General features: G+C 48.3%; 2 protein-coding genes across 4 annotated transcripts in view; both read left to right on the top strand.

Moving 5' to 3' along the window:
* Positions 1-13851, top strand: part of LOC144138864 (spermatogenesis-associated protein 20) — a 501846-nt gene that overhangs the window by 195004 nt on the left and 292991 nt on the right. The window lies entirely within an intron of this gene.
* LOC144138865 (uncharacterized) overlaps positions 1-13851 on the top strand; it is a 28888-nt gene that overhangs the window by 9205 nt on the left and 5832 nt on the right. Inside the window, exon 2 of the mRNA XM_077671366.1 lies at positions 7201-8465. Coding sequence (XP_077527492.1) covers positions 7201-8465 — 1265 coding nt within the window. The remainder of the gene's footprint in view (positions 1-7200; positions 8466-13851) is intronic.

Below are 13851 nucleotides of genomic sequence, written 5' to 3'. Positions count from 1 at the left end.
AGTTCTTGGAGGCGGCGGTCCAATTAACGAACTCAAGGCGTTGGGGTTGATTAAATGAGACGAATAGTTTATATGCAGCTATTTACAGTGGGAAAACTGGGTACATGAATAATAAAGGAAAAACTGCAAACTTAAGCTAGACGCTATAGCTCCGAGTGCGCACAAATCACTCGAGCTCCTCAACTTCGTCTAACTCTTCCTATTCTCGGAGCGTACACAAACCGCTCGAGAAACGACGGCCGAGACTCTGTCTCGCCGCAAGATCCGTCTAGTTGCCCGGTGCGGCGCTGCACCCTGAACCTCCGACGCGATCTTAACCTCGACTAGGGGGTTCTTAAATCCCAACCTAGCGTTAACGGTCGAGACTCCTTGTCTCGCCGGGAACTGCCAGCTCAGCGCTCAGACGAGAACCATCCCCAACGGCCAAGTTCGGCCTTTTAAAACCTCGAGATCACCATCTCTCGGGAACGCCCCTGTAGCGTTCGTACACGCGTATGGGAGTGCCCGAATTCACGTAGACAGCTGTCACTCAGCACGTCACGGAGTATTCAATGAGGCGCCGCTATCTCAGGTCAACGGACCGCCCGCGGGCCAGAAAACGCGTACAACCCCGAGGGATGAGCGCGAAAGACGCGACTGTGCGTCATGCTGACCAGGGCGCGACAACAATAGAGACACGCCGGTAATCCCAGCGGGTCCGGCAGGCGTTCCTGGAATCCGGCGCCGCAGTCTGCCTTCTCAATGGGGGATTATCCTTGAGGAATGCGGAGGGCCAGACAATCCGTCTCCTGGGCACGCCGCGACGAATTAGCGGCGGTTGCAGCGCAGTGTCGGCAGTGCTACGTCGCCAGACAGAGCGGCGCGTTCTCACGCGCAGCCCGGGCACCTGGCCGCTAATCTCATAAGTGGACCTTAGGTAGTCTGCATTCACCCAAGAGACAAATGGCCTATTGAGCGTGTTTAATGGTGTTTAAGGAACTATTCGACAGTTCCGCCCGTGGGATCGCAAGACGATTCAATTCCCGAGTGTAGGAAGTCAAAGCAATTACACTGGTTGCTACGGTATTCCAATACGGCTATTGTTGCCTTCCTACTGTCCAACGTCCCGTCGTCTGCGCAAACTTTTGTCAAATGAATTTGATCCTGTCTTGTCGCCTGTCCTGTCGTAAGTTCTTATCTATGTTTTTAATAAGGGGAACAATTTCACAGGAAGTTGCTGAATCGCTGATACATCCATCGTAGCGTCCAGCATTTTTTTGGAGGTGTGCCTGTATTTTATAGGATGACCAATCCACATATCGCCCCTTTTTTGCTAGTACAGTGGCCTGTCTGATTTCTTAAATTATTATTAGACACAATTTAAAGGTATTTGGAATGATTGTAAAAATATAAAGGTTTGGGGCTGCACTATGTGCATCCCTCTATGCGCTATATGCTGCATATGATGGGGTGGACCACGAAACAACCCGAACGCGTTTTGCCTGTCTCAAAATCCCACTCTCAAAATAAACTGGTTATTTACCCTCGTGTTGAAAATCCCCCCTCTCATATGCACATGTTAGCAGTTGCCCCCTCTCGTGTCCCCTCGACTTTCTCCCTCTATGATGGTGTTTATTTGGCATTCTTCAGTGCGGGTAAGTGTTTCTGGTGCTGAAGCTGCACGATATCCGGTTCATGGTCAGTGCGTGCACAAATTTTACTTTTTTTTTGTCATTTCTGCACTTTTCCTTTACAGGAGTTTTACAATATCGGCCAAATGGTCAAAGATTTCCTGTATTTCGGCGACTGTGAGGTCGGCTTTGCCGCTCCTCTCTGTAGTGCCATGCCAGCGATTGTTACTTGACTTCTTTCGGGAATCCCATGCTGGCCGATTTTTAGGGATTTTTAAATTTGCTGCGTAGCTCCAATTATCGTTTGGTGGACGGAGCTTCCGGTGGTGACACGGCCGCTAAAATTCTTAAGGTATTTTAGAATTCGTGTTGTTCAATGCCGCGTTCTTGAATTTGTTATTGGGGCCTACTTTATTTTGTTTCTATTTACATTGCAGGCTTTCCTTGGTTTTTCAGAGCCTGGCGGAACGCTTTTCCTCATTTTTAAACTGGATGACAGTGTTGGCGCCGGCGTTGTTTTAGTTCGTCGGAGATGCGCCTTCGTGGTGGTGTAAGTTGCGGGCACGGCTGGCGACTATCTCGGCCCAGCATGGGGCTACACACGGCGTGTTGAACAAACTTCGGGTCGCAGGCGCGGCGTCTGCTCAAATCGCGTACCCCTTCTTTTGTCTCGGCCATAGCATCATTGTCATCCTCCGAACAGTTTGACTGCCGCTGCTCGGCATTGCCAATTCCGGCGAGTCCTCGTATCTGGCTGCCTCATACGTAATTTCCAGTTACAGCTGATAACTTATTTACGGGGACGCTTGATGAGCACGGCTGACGGCGGACGGCTGGCAGGCTACGGAAAAATAAAACAAATGAGCCTTATAACACTAGCGCGTTAAACCATCAAACTTTTCAGTCAGGCATTAGGAAAGGTGGATACAGGTGCTCCGCGGCGGACGATGCACCAAGCAAAGTTGTGTAATACAGAAGTGGATTAATTTGATTTTAAGGTTTAACGTGCCGACGCTACACAGGCGATGAGGTGCGTCGTTGTGGAGGGGTCCTGATTAATTGTGATCACCTGGGGATCTTTAATAACGTCCACCGAAATCTCAAATACAGGGGTTGTAAGCCCGCTGCGGAATTCTCGTTTTGTTTACCGGCGGGACGCGAAGTTGGAAGCCGCGAGTGCATGCCTCGCGTTCCTTCCTTTTGTGCTTTCCCGATAACCTTTGTTGCGCTGGTATGCGGTCAGCTCTCCCCGCGGGTCGGGCGGCGGCCGTCCTTGGCTTCGGGAGGGGATTAGTCCCGACTCCCTCATTGTGCCGGCGAGCGCCCGTAGACGAAGGCGAGGCGGCGAGACGTTAAGACGTTACTGTAAGGCGTTAGTCTAGACCGCTCTAAGCCGTCCGGGGTTGGCTTTTGAACAAGATACCGCCCGTTCAACCTAGTGGGGTGGCCGCTCCTCACGGTATGCGACTTTAGGTAGCCGAGGCCTTGCCTTGGCTTAGCGGTGGCAATAGCGTTCGCGGAAAGCTGACTAGGAGTGGCGTGAGAGAGATTATCGGGTCATGTGACCGCGGGGGTGACATGTTTACGATTGGTTAGTTCTTTTTTTTGTGTGTGTGTTTTATTTGTTTGTAGTGGACCAATCGGGGCTTTGAGAGCTGATGTCACCCTGATGTCAGCCCGGATATCCGCCTGACATGTGCACTCTCGCACCAGCAGGGGCGCTGCCCAAATCCTATAAATGCTAGGAACCCCATTACCGGGGGTCGGATTTTACTTCTTGCAGGCGCTTCGCGCCATCGGCTATGCCGAGCGTTCTTCTAAGATTCACCACTTGGGTCCATTCTCGTTTGTAGGTACCCTGTACCTTCGGCTATGCCGAGAGTTGTAACGAGTTACCCCATTTTATGTAAATATTGTAAATTTCTCTTGTAAATAGTACTGCCCATAAACGCCAAGTTATATCGTACCCAAGCCTGCGTCTAATGGCTACCGGAATCCAGCAACCACCGAACCTATCGACTCCTCGACGGCCGCCTCCGGCGGCTTAACAGACCGTCAGCCGCACCGGCGAACATCTCGTCTGGTCCTCATCGGTCGACGGCGGTACGAGCGGATCCACCTTTGGGGGAGGAGAGCGAAGGAAAACTTTACTGGGGTGTTTTCGCTTTCCACCCCATCAGGAGAGCGGCCGCCTTGGCCGGGTATCGAACCCGCCTCCTTGGGCTCAGCAGCAGAACGGCATAGTCCCTGAGCCACCGCGGCGGGTAATGATACAGAAGACGCCTAGCCTATGGGTTGGGTGCTGCTCCGGCCCTTTTCGCCTCTCTACGCCTCTCCCGCTCCGCTGCAGCGGCACATTTCTTTGGTCAATCACACGTAATAGCTGGTGTTGCTGTTGACAGCCTGTCGCCGTATACAACGCACCGATGAACTTCGAATAATGAGCGTTGCTTTAAATGTGCAGTGCTCATGGCACGTGCAGTGATGAGGTGGAGCCAACGGGTGTTTTATCTTCTCCATATCGGCTTCGACGGCACGTGTCCAGTGACCGGCTGTGTGCTATCGTCATTACGCTGATGTTTTTCTGGTTGATTCTTTGAAAAGAGAGCTTTATGTACAACTGCTGAGTCTATTTTACGCCGCTGCTCTTACCTGGCCTAATGCAACGCTGGTTAACCTGGTGGCTTCGCCCCGTCCGTGCTCTGACGAGCATCCAGGCGCAAATTGTGCGAAGCTGAGTGTTTGTAACTGGCATCCGAAGAGCGCACTGGCCTCGTATGCGCATGGAACACGTTGGCAGAGGCCAGAAAAACGACTCCAGAGCGTTTTATCAGCGTCCTGCCCATGGAGACCCGTAGGAAGTGTAACGAAGAACAGGAAAGCCCTTGATACGCAGCGAAACGTGGTCAGGGCCGCGAATATATGTTGGCTATGCTGGAGCAAAAAACGCGAGTCCTTGCAACGAAGCGTGGCAGAAATAAAAGACGGTTGGCGTAGTGAGCACTGCGGCCAGAAGCAATCAATGGTACAAAAATGCCGCCCGCATTTCCATATCACTCCGGTTTGGCCACGATGCTCGTGGAATAACTTCAAATGGTAGTACTTCAACTCCATTGCGCTGTTCAGAACCCTATAATAATTGAAACTAGCAGCATTCCTGAATTCTTCGCTTTCCGTAGATTCCACGTGCGCTTGGGATTCCATTTTCACACGAGAGGCCATGAAGTGGAAACGGCGGAAGCGCACTGTCGCCTATCACCGGCACTTGCAGCGAAGCAAGCAGATACGCGCGTAATTTCCCTTTTGGCTACTGTAGGGAGTGTCTTTATATGCAAGCAATTTACGCAGGTCTTCAGGGTAAACTACCTTTTTCAGCCATCTTCTATAATATTCTTTAGACTGTTGATATATCAAATAATGTGGCTTTTCAAGCAATTCCCCAACAAATGCCCAAAAGCCTATTCCATGATTTTGTTCCAGCGCAGATGTAAAATTGAGAATGGCTTCATGAAATCACATGGCTCGTGAAGGAAACACGGAAAGGATGCGACATCTACGCCGAAATATCTTGACCCTAAGTTTGAGATCAAGACTGCATTCATGTTACTTGGGCGGCTATGGGCGCACTTTGTTCCAGCTGGCTTTTCACCAAGAAAACCCAACCATCATCACCATACATTCCCGCTATTCCGTAGGAAATAAAACAGGTTAATTTATTAGCTAACGTTAAAGTAGGGGAAACTTTTTCAATTAGCTAGAACGCGGATAGTGGTTGGGGCGAAAGGACATAAAGCAGCAAAATAAATTGACCGGAGGTACTCTTTTTCTGTGAATGAGCTGTTTGGTGGCTCGTGCGGGGGGACCGATGCGGCGTTGTATGTTTGTTTTGTCCAAGGCATTCATTCCGGAGCAACGAAGCTGGGAATTCCTCGGGTGCAGGCTGCTGAAAAGATGTTGGTTGAAAAGGCGTTCGGAATTCCTCGCAGTAGTTTTGAGGGCGATGCACGCATCAACGTTGATGTAAAGGTGAATGCAGCACAACCCGCCCCGGCTATTCCGGAGCGTGTCGGGCGCAAAGCGACTTCGTTGCACGCCTCCAGATGGGGGAGGTGTTCGGTTCGGATACTGAAGATAACGGCACTCAGTGCCTGACAACGTTCCCAACCGGCTACTGCAGCTGAGGTTACGTCAGCGTTATTCGCCTCTGTTGTGGCACAGTGTACAGCGTTGATTTTTTCATTTGTACGTGTTTGTAATCTTGAAGACAATTTGGCGAACTTTACGACGCAGGAGAAAAAAAACAAGCGAAGCTCAAAGACATCTCAATGATAAATAAAGTGCGGTTGTCATCATGCTGCGGTTCAGATTTTCTGTGCTTTGAGGGTCAAAACGGCAAACTACTGCTTTACACGACTTCAGAAAACTCTCAGTAATGTGCGGAGTTGTCAGACAATCTGCAGATAGATGTATTTTATATATCGAATTATCGATATATCGAATTCTTTCGCGATCCCCTTGGAGTTCGATATATCCGTGTTCGACTCATGGAGCTGCCCCTCGTGCTAGCGTGAAAACAGCTGTTGAAGGCCATCGAAGCGACATAATGCCGCGGACGCCGCCTCTGTCTCACCAAGCCAGGCAGCTCCTGCGATGAGTCAACATTATCAACTCCACCCCATCAGAGGAAGCAAACTTTCAGGGGCACCTCCGGCGCGGAATTCGATATATCGAATTTGCCCGTGATCAGGAGGTCGATACACGCGCACAACAGCCCTATACTTTTGCATGGGATTTTCAAGGGGATGTTTGCACTGTTCGATATAGACAATAATTCGATATATCCGTGTTCGATATATCCGTGTTCAACTGTAGTCTGAGAGCAACACATTATTCGCGAGATATCTACCTTCGTCTGACTTCTTTACGAGTCAGCCATTAGGGGGTGGGAGGGGGTTTAGGGTTTTACTGCAAAAAGGCGCATTGCTCCTTTCGAAAGTCTTGACTACGTCGCAGGCACGTTCATATATATCAAACGGGATTTCGATGATGCAAGTAACGTGCCCCAGTCTCGACAAACTAATCCCGGAGCTTCTCTCTACCAATGCGTTCTTAGGCGATTTTGGGATTAGGGGTAACTTGTGTGCTCTCAAGTTTCTTCTGTGCTGCACCCCAGGTTATACTGCCCCACCCGGAATTCACCGGGTTCTGTCGCTAGTCTAAGTTATTTCTGGCGCTGAATGTTTCAGAAATAATCAAGTATTCGAAATGCGTGCCGGTGTTTGTTAATCTTCGTGCACGTAAATGGCGCTCCGATATATGTATGTTCATTAGTCTGTACGTGAGTCGACCTAAGATGTCGTCCACAAGTGCGTGTGTATAATTTGTGTACCACGTGTTCACACTGCACGTTTGTAATCATTCCTTTTTTGTTATTATATATTATACTGTGTTTAAATTACCTCCACATGGCGTTCAAATATTTGTGTCCTTTTCGTAGGCACGAATTCCAAAGACCTGTCGCGAGTAACGTAACTGCCACAGAGAGCATGAGACATTTTGCCCTAACCCTTTTTACCTTTCTCTATTGCAGGTTCGATGCTGGAACCATCGAAATGGGTGCAATGTGGTAACTGCTGCTGCGGACATTTCCAAGCATTTTCACCACGAGTGCGGGCATCACTCTGCAAGGTGTCCCAAATGTGCGGCGGAAATTCGTGCCAATGACGTGTGCGCACACCTGAAATCTCGCTGTGACGCCTCGAGGGAGCCTGGAACACCTGTCGTCCATGCGAGAACAAACGCTTCCGAAGAACAAGAAAATTTGAGTGCGACAAAGTCCGACCTCTCCAATGGCTTTCAGCGAATACACAATGCAATCTCAACGGCCATGTCGTCGATTCAAGCCGAGCTGAGAGAGATATGCCGCACTGTGGAAATCGGCGTCACGGCTACGACTCCTCGGCACGAAGAAGCTGACGAGAGAACCTTTGAAACAAGGATACTCGAAGAAATTCGTAGCCAAATGAGGATTCATGACGCCAAGCTAAAAGATCAGCTTGACGAGTTCATGCAGAATGCGTATGCTAATCAGCAGACATTTCATAACAGCTTTGTGGAAAAAAATGAGGCGTTCCAGCAAAGTCTAACCGACAGAATTTCCTTAAGAATAGACCAGAGTGAGCTCGCTGCACAGTTCACTGCTTTCAGGGAAGCAATGGGGGACGGACAGCGGGAAACTAAGGCCTACTTTAATCGACTTGCACTCGCTATTGATCGCCAAAATGATGGAATGGGGGAACTTATTCGAAGCACCAATGGCAGTCGAGAAACACGGGCGCGAAACTCTGCAGAATCTGCAGAGGCGCACAGCGATAGTGTGGCGCAGGATGCGTCTAAGATTGCTTGGGCCAAAAACAGCTCGCCTGAAGACCGCCAGAAAGCGTTGGCTCTCCTGCCTTCGATCATTCCAGCTGCCGCAACGCACACGTGGACAATTGAGGAATATGAACGGCTAAGGCAAAGAGCAGTATCCGAATGCTTACCCGAGATCATGCTGGAGCCGGTGTACCTGAGAAGCTACTGCGTGTCTGCAGGCATTGGTTTTCATACTGTCGAGGAAGTCTATTTGCAATTTCAACTCCACAAAGGGAAGCTGGATCGCTATCTCGAGTGGCCGCGCAATCTCCAAATCAGGTTCAGCATCCTTCACCCAGAGGGAAAAAGGAAACTGGAGTACTGCATAGCACCAAGTAAGGACTTTTTATTTTTACTACCCACAGAAACTGAGAGCCCACCTTTCAACCCACGAGTACTGGAGGAATACGGCTTCACCAAGGACGGCCGAATGCTCCTCAGGTAAGGTCTCCCACACCCTAAGTGAATTCTCCACTTCGCCTCTGTTCGCGGATTGGTTCTCAGATTTAGAAAGATGGAAGTACACTTTCCTCTGTCTCAGTCTTGGTTTATATAATGTTGCCATTTCACTCCAAAGGCGCCGTTTTTTCCGAGGAGGGCTACCGAGTAATACTCACTCACGGGTACATAACAATTGCAACACTCATAACTCCGCAAAGCCAATTTTAGCCTAAGCACAGACTTTGCCTATGAACATTTATGTCGAAATGGATCCTTCCTACAAGGCTAACTGCGTTCCTTTCTGGCATAAATATATCTAGAATGAAACTATAAGTAATGGTGCGGAAAAAAGCTTGGATTTCCTGCTTTAGTACTTCACACAAAACAACTTTGTATTCCCAGTTTTAAAAAAAGCGCTTTTTCTTTTTATGGTCAAGCTATGTTGAGCCTAACAACAGTTTTCACTTCAGGTGTACTGATAATCACGACCATCTTATTGAGGCACGTTGCAAATTTTTCCTATCAGCGCAGACAGAAACCGTCGTTAAATGTTCTCACCGTTCTTTGTAACCGTTGTAAACCACCAAACGTGCGACACCATTTTTCTGCTGTTTTCCCACGTGCGATATTATTGTGGAATTACTTTTTGTCTCGAAATAATAAAAAGTTCCACTTCTTTTCTTCCCGCAAATGTGTCCAAAATGACACCAGTAATTACTAAATGTCCTGCAACAAATAACGATCTACATTAGCGCAATAACAACGATTTAGTCTGTTAGCCAAACCAATTAGGCATTTTTCTGCAAATGCAGCTGCTAGACGGTTCTTGCGTTTTACACTTATTGTATTCGTGTTTTCCGTGGTTTTAAAATCCTTCTTTTTTGGGTGGAACGTAACATTCATATTTTGTTTCTTTCCTGCTTGTCTTCCCATAAAATGTCTATTCCTGGTATTGTTGCGCTTTTTTAAATTATATCCGACCCACTGCATTCATTTACGCTGTTAATAACGAGACATTATGCTGGCACCGCGAATTACGCATTTTTGCGGTAATTGAGGGCGTTACACGGTTTGTACGCTCTCGCAATTTTTTTCCGTAGTTTTTTGCGGCAATATTAAGTTATTTACTTTTGCCTTGCGGTCGAAGAAAAGATTCACAGTTGATATTTCGTTACACCTCGGGGTCATAATTTTTTACAAAGAAGCTGTATACGCTTAGGTTTCTACATAGCTTATGCGTGAATGAGCCGTCATAGGCGGGAAATGTTTCACACCGAATAGGTAGCGGTTCGTGTTGGCTTTTTCAATGGCTTCAGGGCTGCATTTTTGCCCGTGTTTATTGCGTCCGGCTTGGAGGACATCCCGAGTGGCATTTTGAACGGTGTATTTCAGAGCCAAGCTCGCCCACTTCTCTGGTTCCTGTTTGATACCTGCACGGTGTGGAAGGGGTGGGGGCCGGCATGCGCAGCTAAGCATCTCGCAATCACCCATGACATGCGGAGTCTGCTGGCTAGAGATATAAACATGGGCTTTTCACGGCTCGATGCGACCTGTCTGCTGGCCCCCGTCGTCGCGCTGTTTGGGTCCGTGTTACACAGAGACAGTAAAACGCGTGCGACGATAAAAGGAAACGGAACGCTTCGTGTTCGTCGCTAGAATGAACCATATTGCTAACAAATTTCTTTCAGCTGCTTAGCTACAACGTATGCTCGATCGCAAACTAAACACACGCCTGTTTTGTTTTCGTCGCTGCTTGCCAGTTGCGTCGAATTAAACATGTTTTTTGGACATAGGCACGGCGGCCTATTCGCAATCGGGAAGCTCCTTGACATGCAGGCGCCAAGGAGCTTCCCGGCGTTCCGCGGTGGGTTGGCTCATGGAAGCCAAAAAAGCCCTAGTATTCGGAGCTGTCCCCGCATCTCCTTTAGGATTTCTTTTCCCGCCTTCGTTCCTATATGGCACATCTGAAGTGAGTTCTGAGAAGCAAATGCGCCCGTGAAGTCCGTACAGGTGGCTGACCAGGGACGTCTCACAACGGTGTTCACGCACACGTGCGTTACCCCGTTTGGCTCATTTCAGTCTTTCTCAGTATACGCTGCGTGTCTATAGTGTTTTATTCCGTTCCCGGTAGTGCTCGTGCTGTCGCAGATCCCAAGCTTCCCGTTTCTCGAAAGTACGTTTGTCGCATGGACTACCCGTTTCAAAGTTACGTGCTGCCGGTAATTGCCATTGCCACGTTGACGCTGCTCCACCCGCTCCGCCGGACGCCCCTGTCCGCCGTTTATCTCTGCGTCTGTGCTTCACGCAGAAGATGGCTGCCCTGCGGCTCGGCTGCGGCAGAGGCACACCCAGCCAAACTATCGCCCCTAACCTCCAACTCTTCTCCAACCTGGTTTTTCAGGCACACCTATCGGGGGGCACCGAAAGATTTTGATGTGTACACAGTATCGTGGGTTGTTCAGTCCGCCTAGCCATTTAATGCCTCACTTTAATATTTTTGCGCTTCATTACGGAGGAAAAGTGAATAATTTTTAAGTTTTTCCGTGCTACACAAATGCGGTTTTGAACGAGAAAATTGCGTTCGATCTTTCCGTCCCCGTCGCACCCTTTTCTTCACTAATCTGAAGCCGTCGGATCTGAGGACACACTACCGAGTTTTCAGGGTCTATATGTATCATATTTCTAGCATGGCTATACGCTAAAACGAGCATATGATGAAATAATACTTATATACCGACCATCAACAGTCTAAAACTAATATCCTGAACGCAGACGTGGCACGAAGCCCCATAGGGGTTCACTGTGACGTCATCATGGTTCGTGGCGCCCCGGCCGAGAGAAGCGCATGCTATGTCCTCTCCGCTCACCCCCTACGAAAAAAACAACTAGTGAGGATGATGAATTACATTGGGGAGCGCACAATGACGCTACAAATGGGAGTTTGTCTCATTAACTTTCTCCTACTTTCGATCTGATTTTCTCTTTGGGTGAAGCGTTACAATTTCCTCCCCTTCCCTTTCGGAGCTCAATAGCGCTCTATTAATCCATGCTTGGCCTTCGGTATACATTCGTTCTTGTAAAACGCGCATGCTCTCCCTAAGCGTATTACCCATTCTCTCCCTTTTTCTCCCTTTCTTTCTCTCTTTCTTTCTTTCTTTCTCCCTTTTTTATTTCTTTATTTCTTTCTTCCTGGGGAACCTTGAAACGAAGTACAGAAAGTGGTCAAGCAACTTCCAGTTAATATCGCTGTGGCTTCGCCCGCAAGATGATCGAACGATGTCTCAATTTTGAACCTTCGCTTATGCCCTGAACAGTTGCAGCATCCGTCGGAGGGGCTAATTGTGTGAAATCGTGCAGGTCCATCGAGAAAAATACGACGTACACCGACAAGCTAATTCCCCATTGGCTGCACACGCGATTATGCCCCAACCCAACGTCATCGCTGGAAGCGAGGCACAACAAAATGCGAAAAAGTGGCAGGAAGATACGAAAATGACAAAAGAAATCGCCAAGATTTGGTTTGAAGAATCGAGAAAATGTCGAAGTGTACATTAAGCTATAAAATACATTACATGGGACCTCATTTAAACAATGAGATTCCGTTAGAGAAAAAAAAGTCGCCATACCTCCCTGCGAAACCTGATGTCGAGCAAAGCTGTTGTAAACGGAACAAATAGTGATGGAGGAGGGTATGAAATGTTTCTCGTAATCTCGTCGGGCTTTTCGGTTGCGCTCGGCTATTGTCACTAGATAAGGGTACAGAGTATTGGCCCTATTTTCTCATTTCGTTCTGTGCAACTGCCATGATCATTGGTGAGTTCGATTTACGAGACATTTGCTTACACTGTGATGGTTCATGGGCGCCACCATTATGTTGTTTATGCGTTTCAGTATGTCAACTGTGGTAGGCTTAGCTTGTCCTCCCTGTTCCGCTGGTGCGCGCGACTGGCGTTGTTCTGAATGCGAATAAAAGATAACGCGTGTAACAGCATTCAAGCAGCCGATGTGTGTCCAAAGATGCCATTTCGCTGTATCTTCAGTAGCGTTGCTAACAAAAAAACCGGTCGACGTTAACGGCGAGGCCGTAGATGCGGTAATTTCGCAACACTGATGAAGAACAAAATGGCCGCCGTTACTGTATTGCATAGCTCAGGAACGGTAGTCTAAGGCCGGGTTCAGACTGTTGCAGTAACTGTCATAATAACTTTAAAGAATGGCGTCATTTCACATCACAGCCAACGGAAGTGCGCGAAGCGCCGTTTTCGAAAGTCAACGGATTACGATATCGCTTTTGTGTCAGTAGTCCGAACATAGCAGAATACTTTGGGCCTTATTCTCGACTCCACAAATTCAGTGAATTCGCCATGGCTTTTGCCCAAGCACAACGTAAACAATCACTGACGTGATGCACGTATAGCTCTGACGACGGAGTGTTTCACACATAAAGATAACAACCAAGGTATCAAATACTGCGCATAAAATATATAAAAACACTTGGACTGTATTGTATAAATTGAGCCGGTAGATGAGGCTGGCAAGGGTAACACATTTCTGCAGGTCAAAGTTGGCGTCAACACCAGAAGGCGATCGAGTAACGTTGATTTACAAGCGAGCGAAAGGGAGATGTTGTGCTAAAGAACATCATACAATCTTTTTTACCGTATCCATTTATTTCATTCATTCGCTATTTAGCATAGTTGAGCTCTCTGCTTCAGTGCAAGCTTTGTTGCGTTACCAACTTCCCGGCTGCCACTGCCGCCATGATATATCGTCTGCTGCTATGTGACAAGTTTATAACATGACTAGCGGTAGTACCCGGCGGTGCCCGGGTGGGCCATTATATTAAGGAAAGCAACTGGTATTTGTTAGTCGCCATATTAGGCTACTTCATTGGGAAGTGGTACACACTCGGGAGCGCCTGCCTGTTGTCAGTACATAGGCAGCCTCCTACTGCAGGCGCGTCGTGGTAATGTGAGACGACTGGTACTCGTGTTTTACTCCAACTCTCGCTAAACAAATTTCACCAAGATGGCGCGTTTGAGCGAATGAGTCAGTGAGTGAAAAATGTTTTATTGAGCCGGCGAAGTGGGAGTGGTTCCCAATTTCAGAAAGCCATGTGATGAGTGGGCAGCCTTCGCTCTGGAGGAAGTATTGCCTAGACATCCAGATAGCTGTTAGTCCCCAGGTTCTCCAACAGCTCAAGGTTTGGAAAAGTGGATGGAAGAAGGAGGAGCTTAGTTTGCTTGCACGCTTAATATGATATGAGGAAGAGTGCCAGGTTGCAGACAAAACTTGAATTCGGCAGGAGATTTCACTGGGAAAACATGATGGAGGCAGGCTGGGTGGGGGGTATTCTTCCTCGTAGGAAGTGCTATCTCAGAAGATA

The sequence above is a fragment of the Haemaphysalis longicornis genome, unplaced genomic scaffold (genome assembly GCF_048455015.1).
Source record: "Haemaphysalis longicornis isolate Haplotype H1 unplaced genomic scaffold, Haemaphysalis longicornis Haplotype H1 scaffold_5, whole genome shotgun sequence".
Classification (NCBI taxonomy): domain Eukaryota; kingdom Metazoa; phylum Arthropoda; class Arachnida; order Ixodida; family Ixodidae; genus Haemaphysalis; species Haemaphysalis longicornis.
Note: the sequence above shows the minus strand (reverse complement) of the source record. Positions and strands in the feature narration are given on the sequence as shown.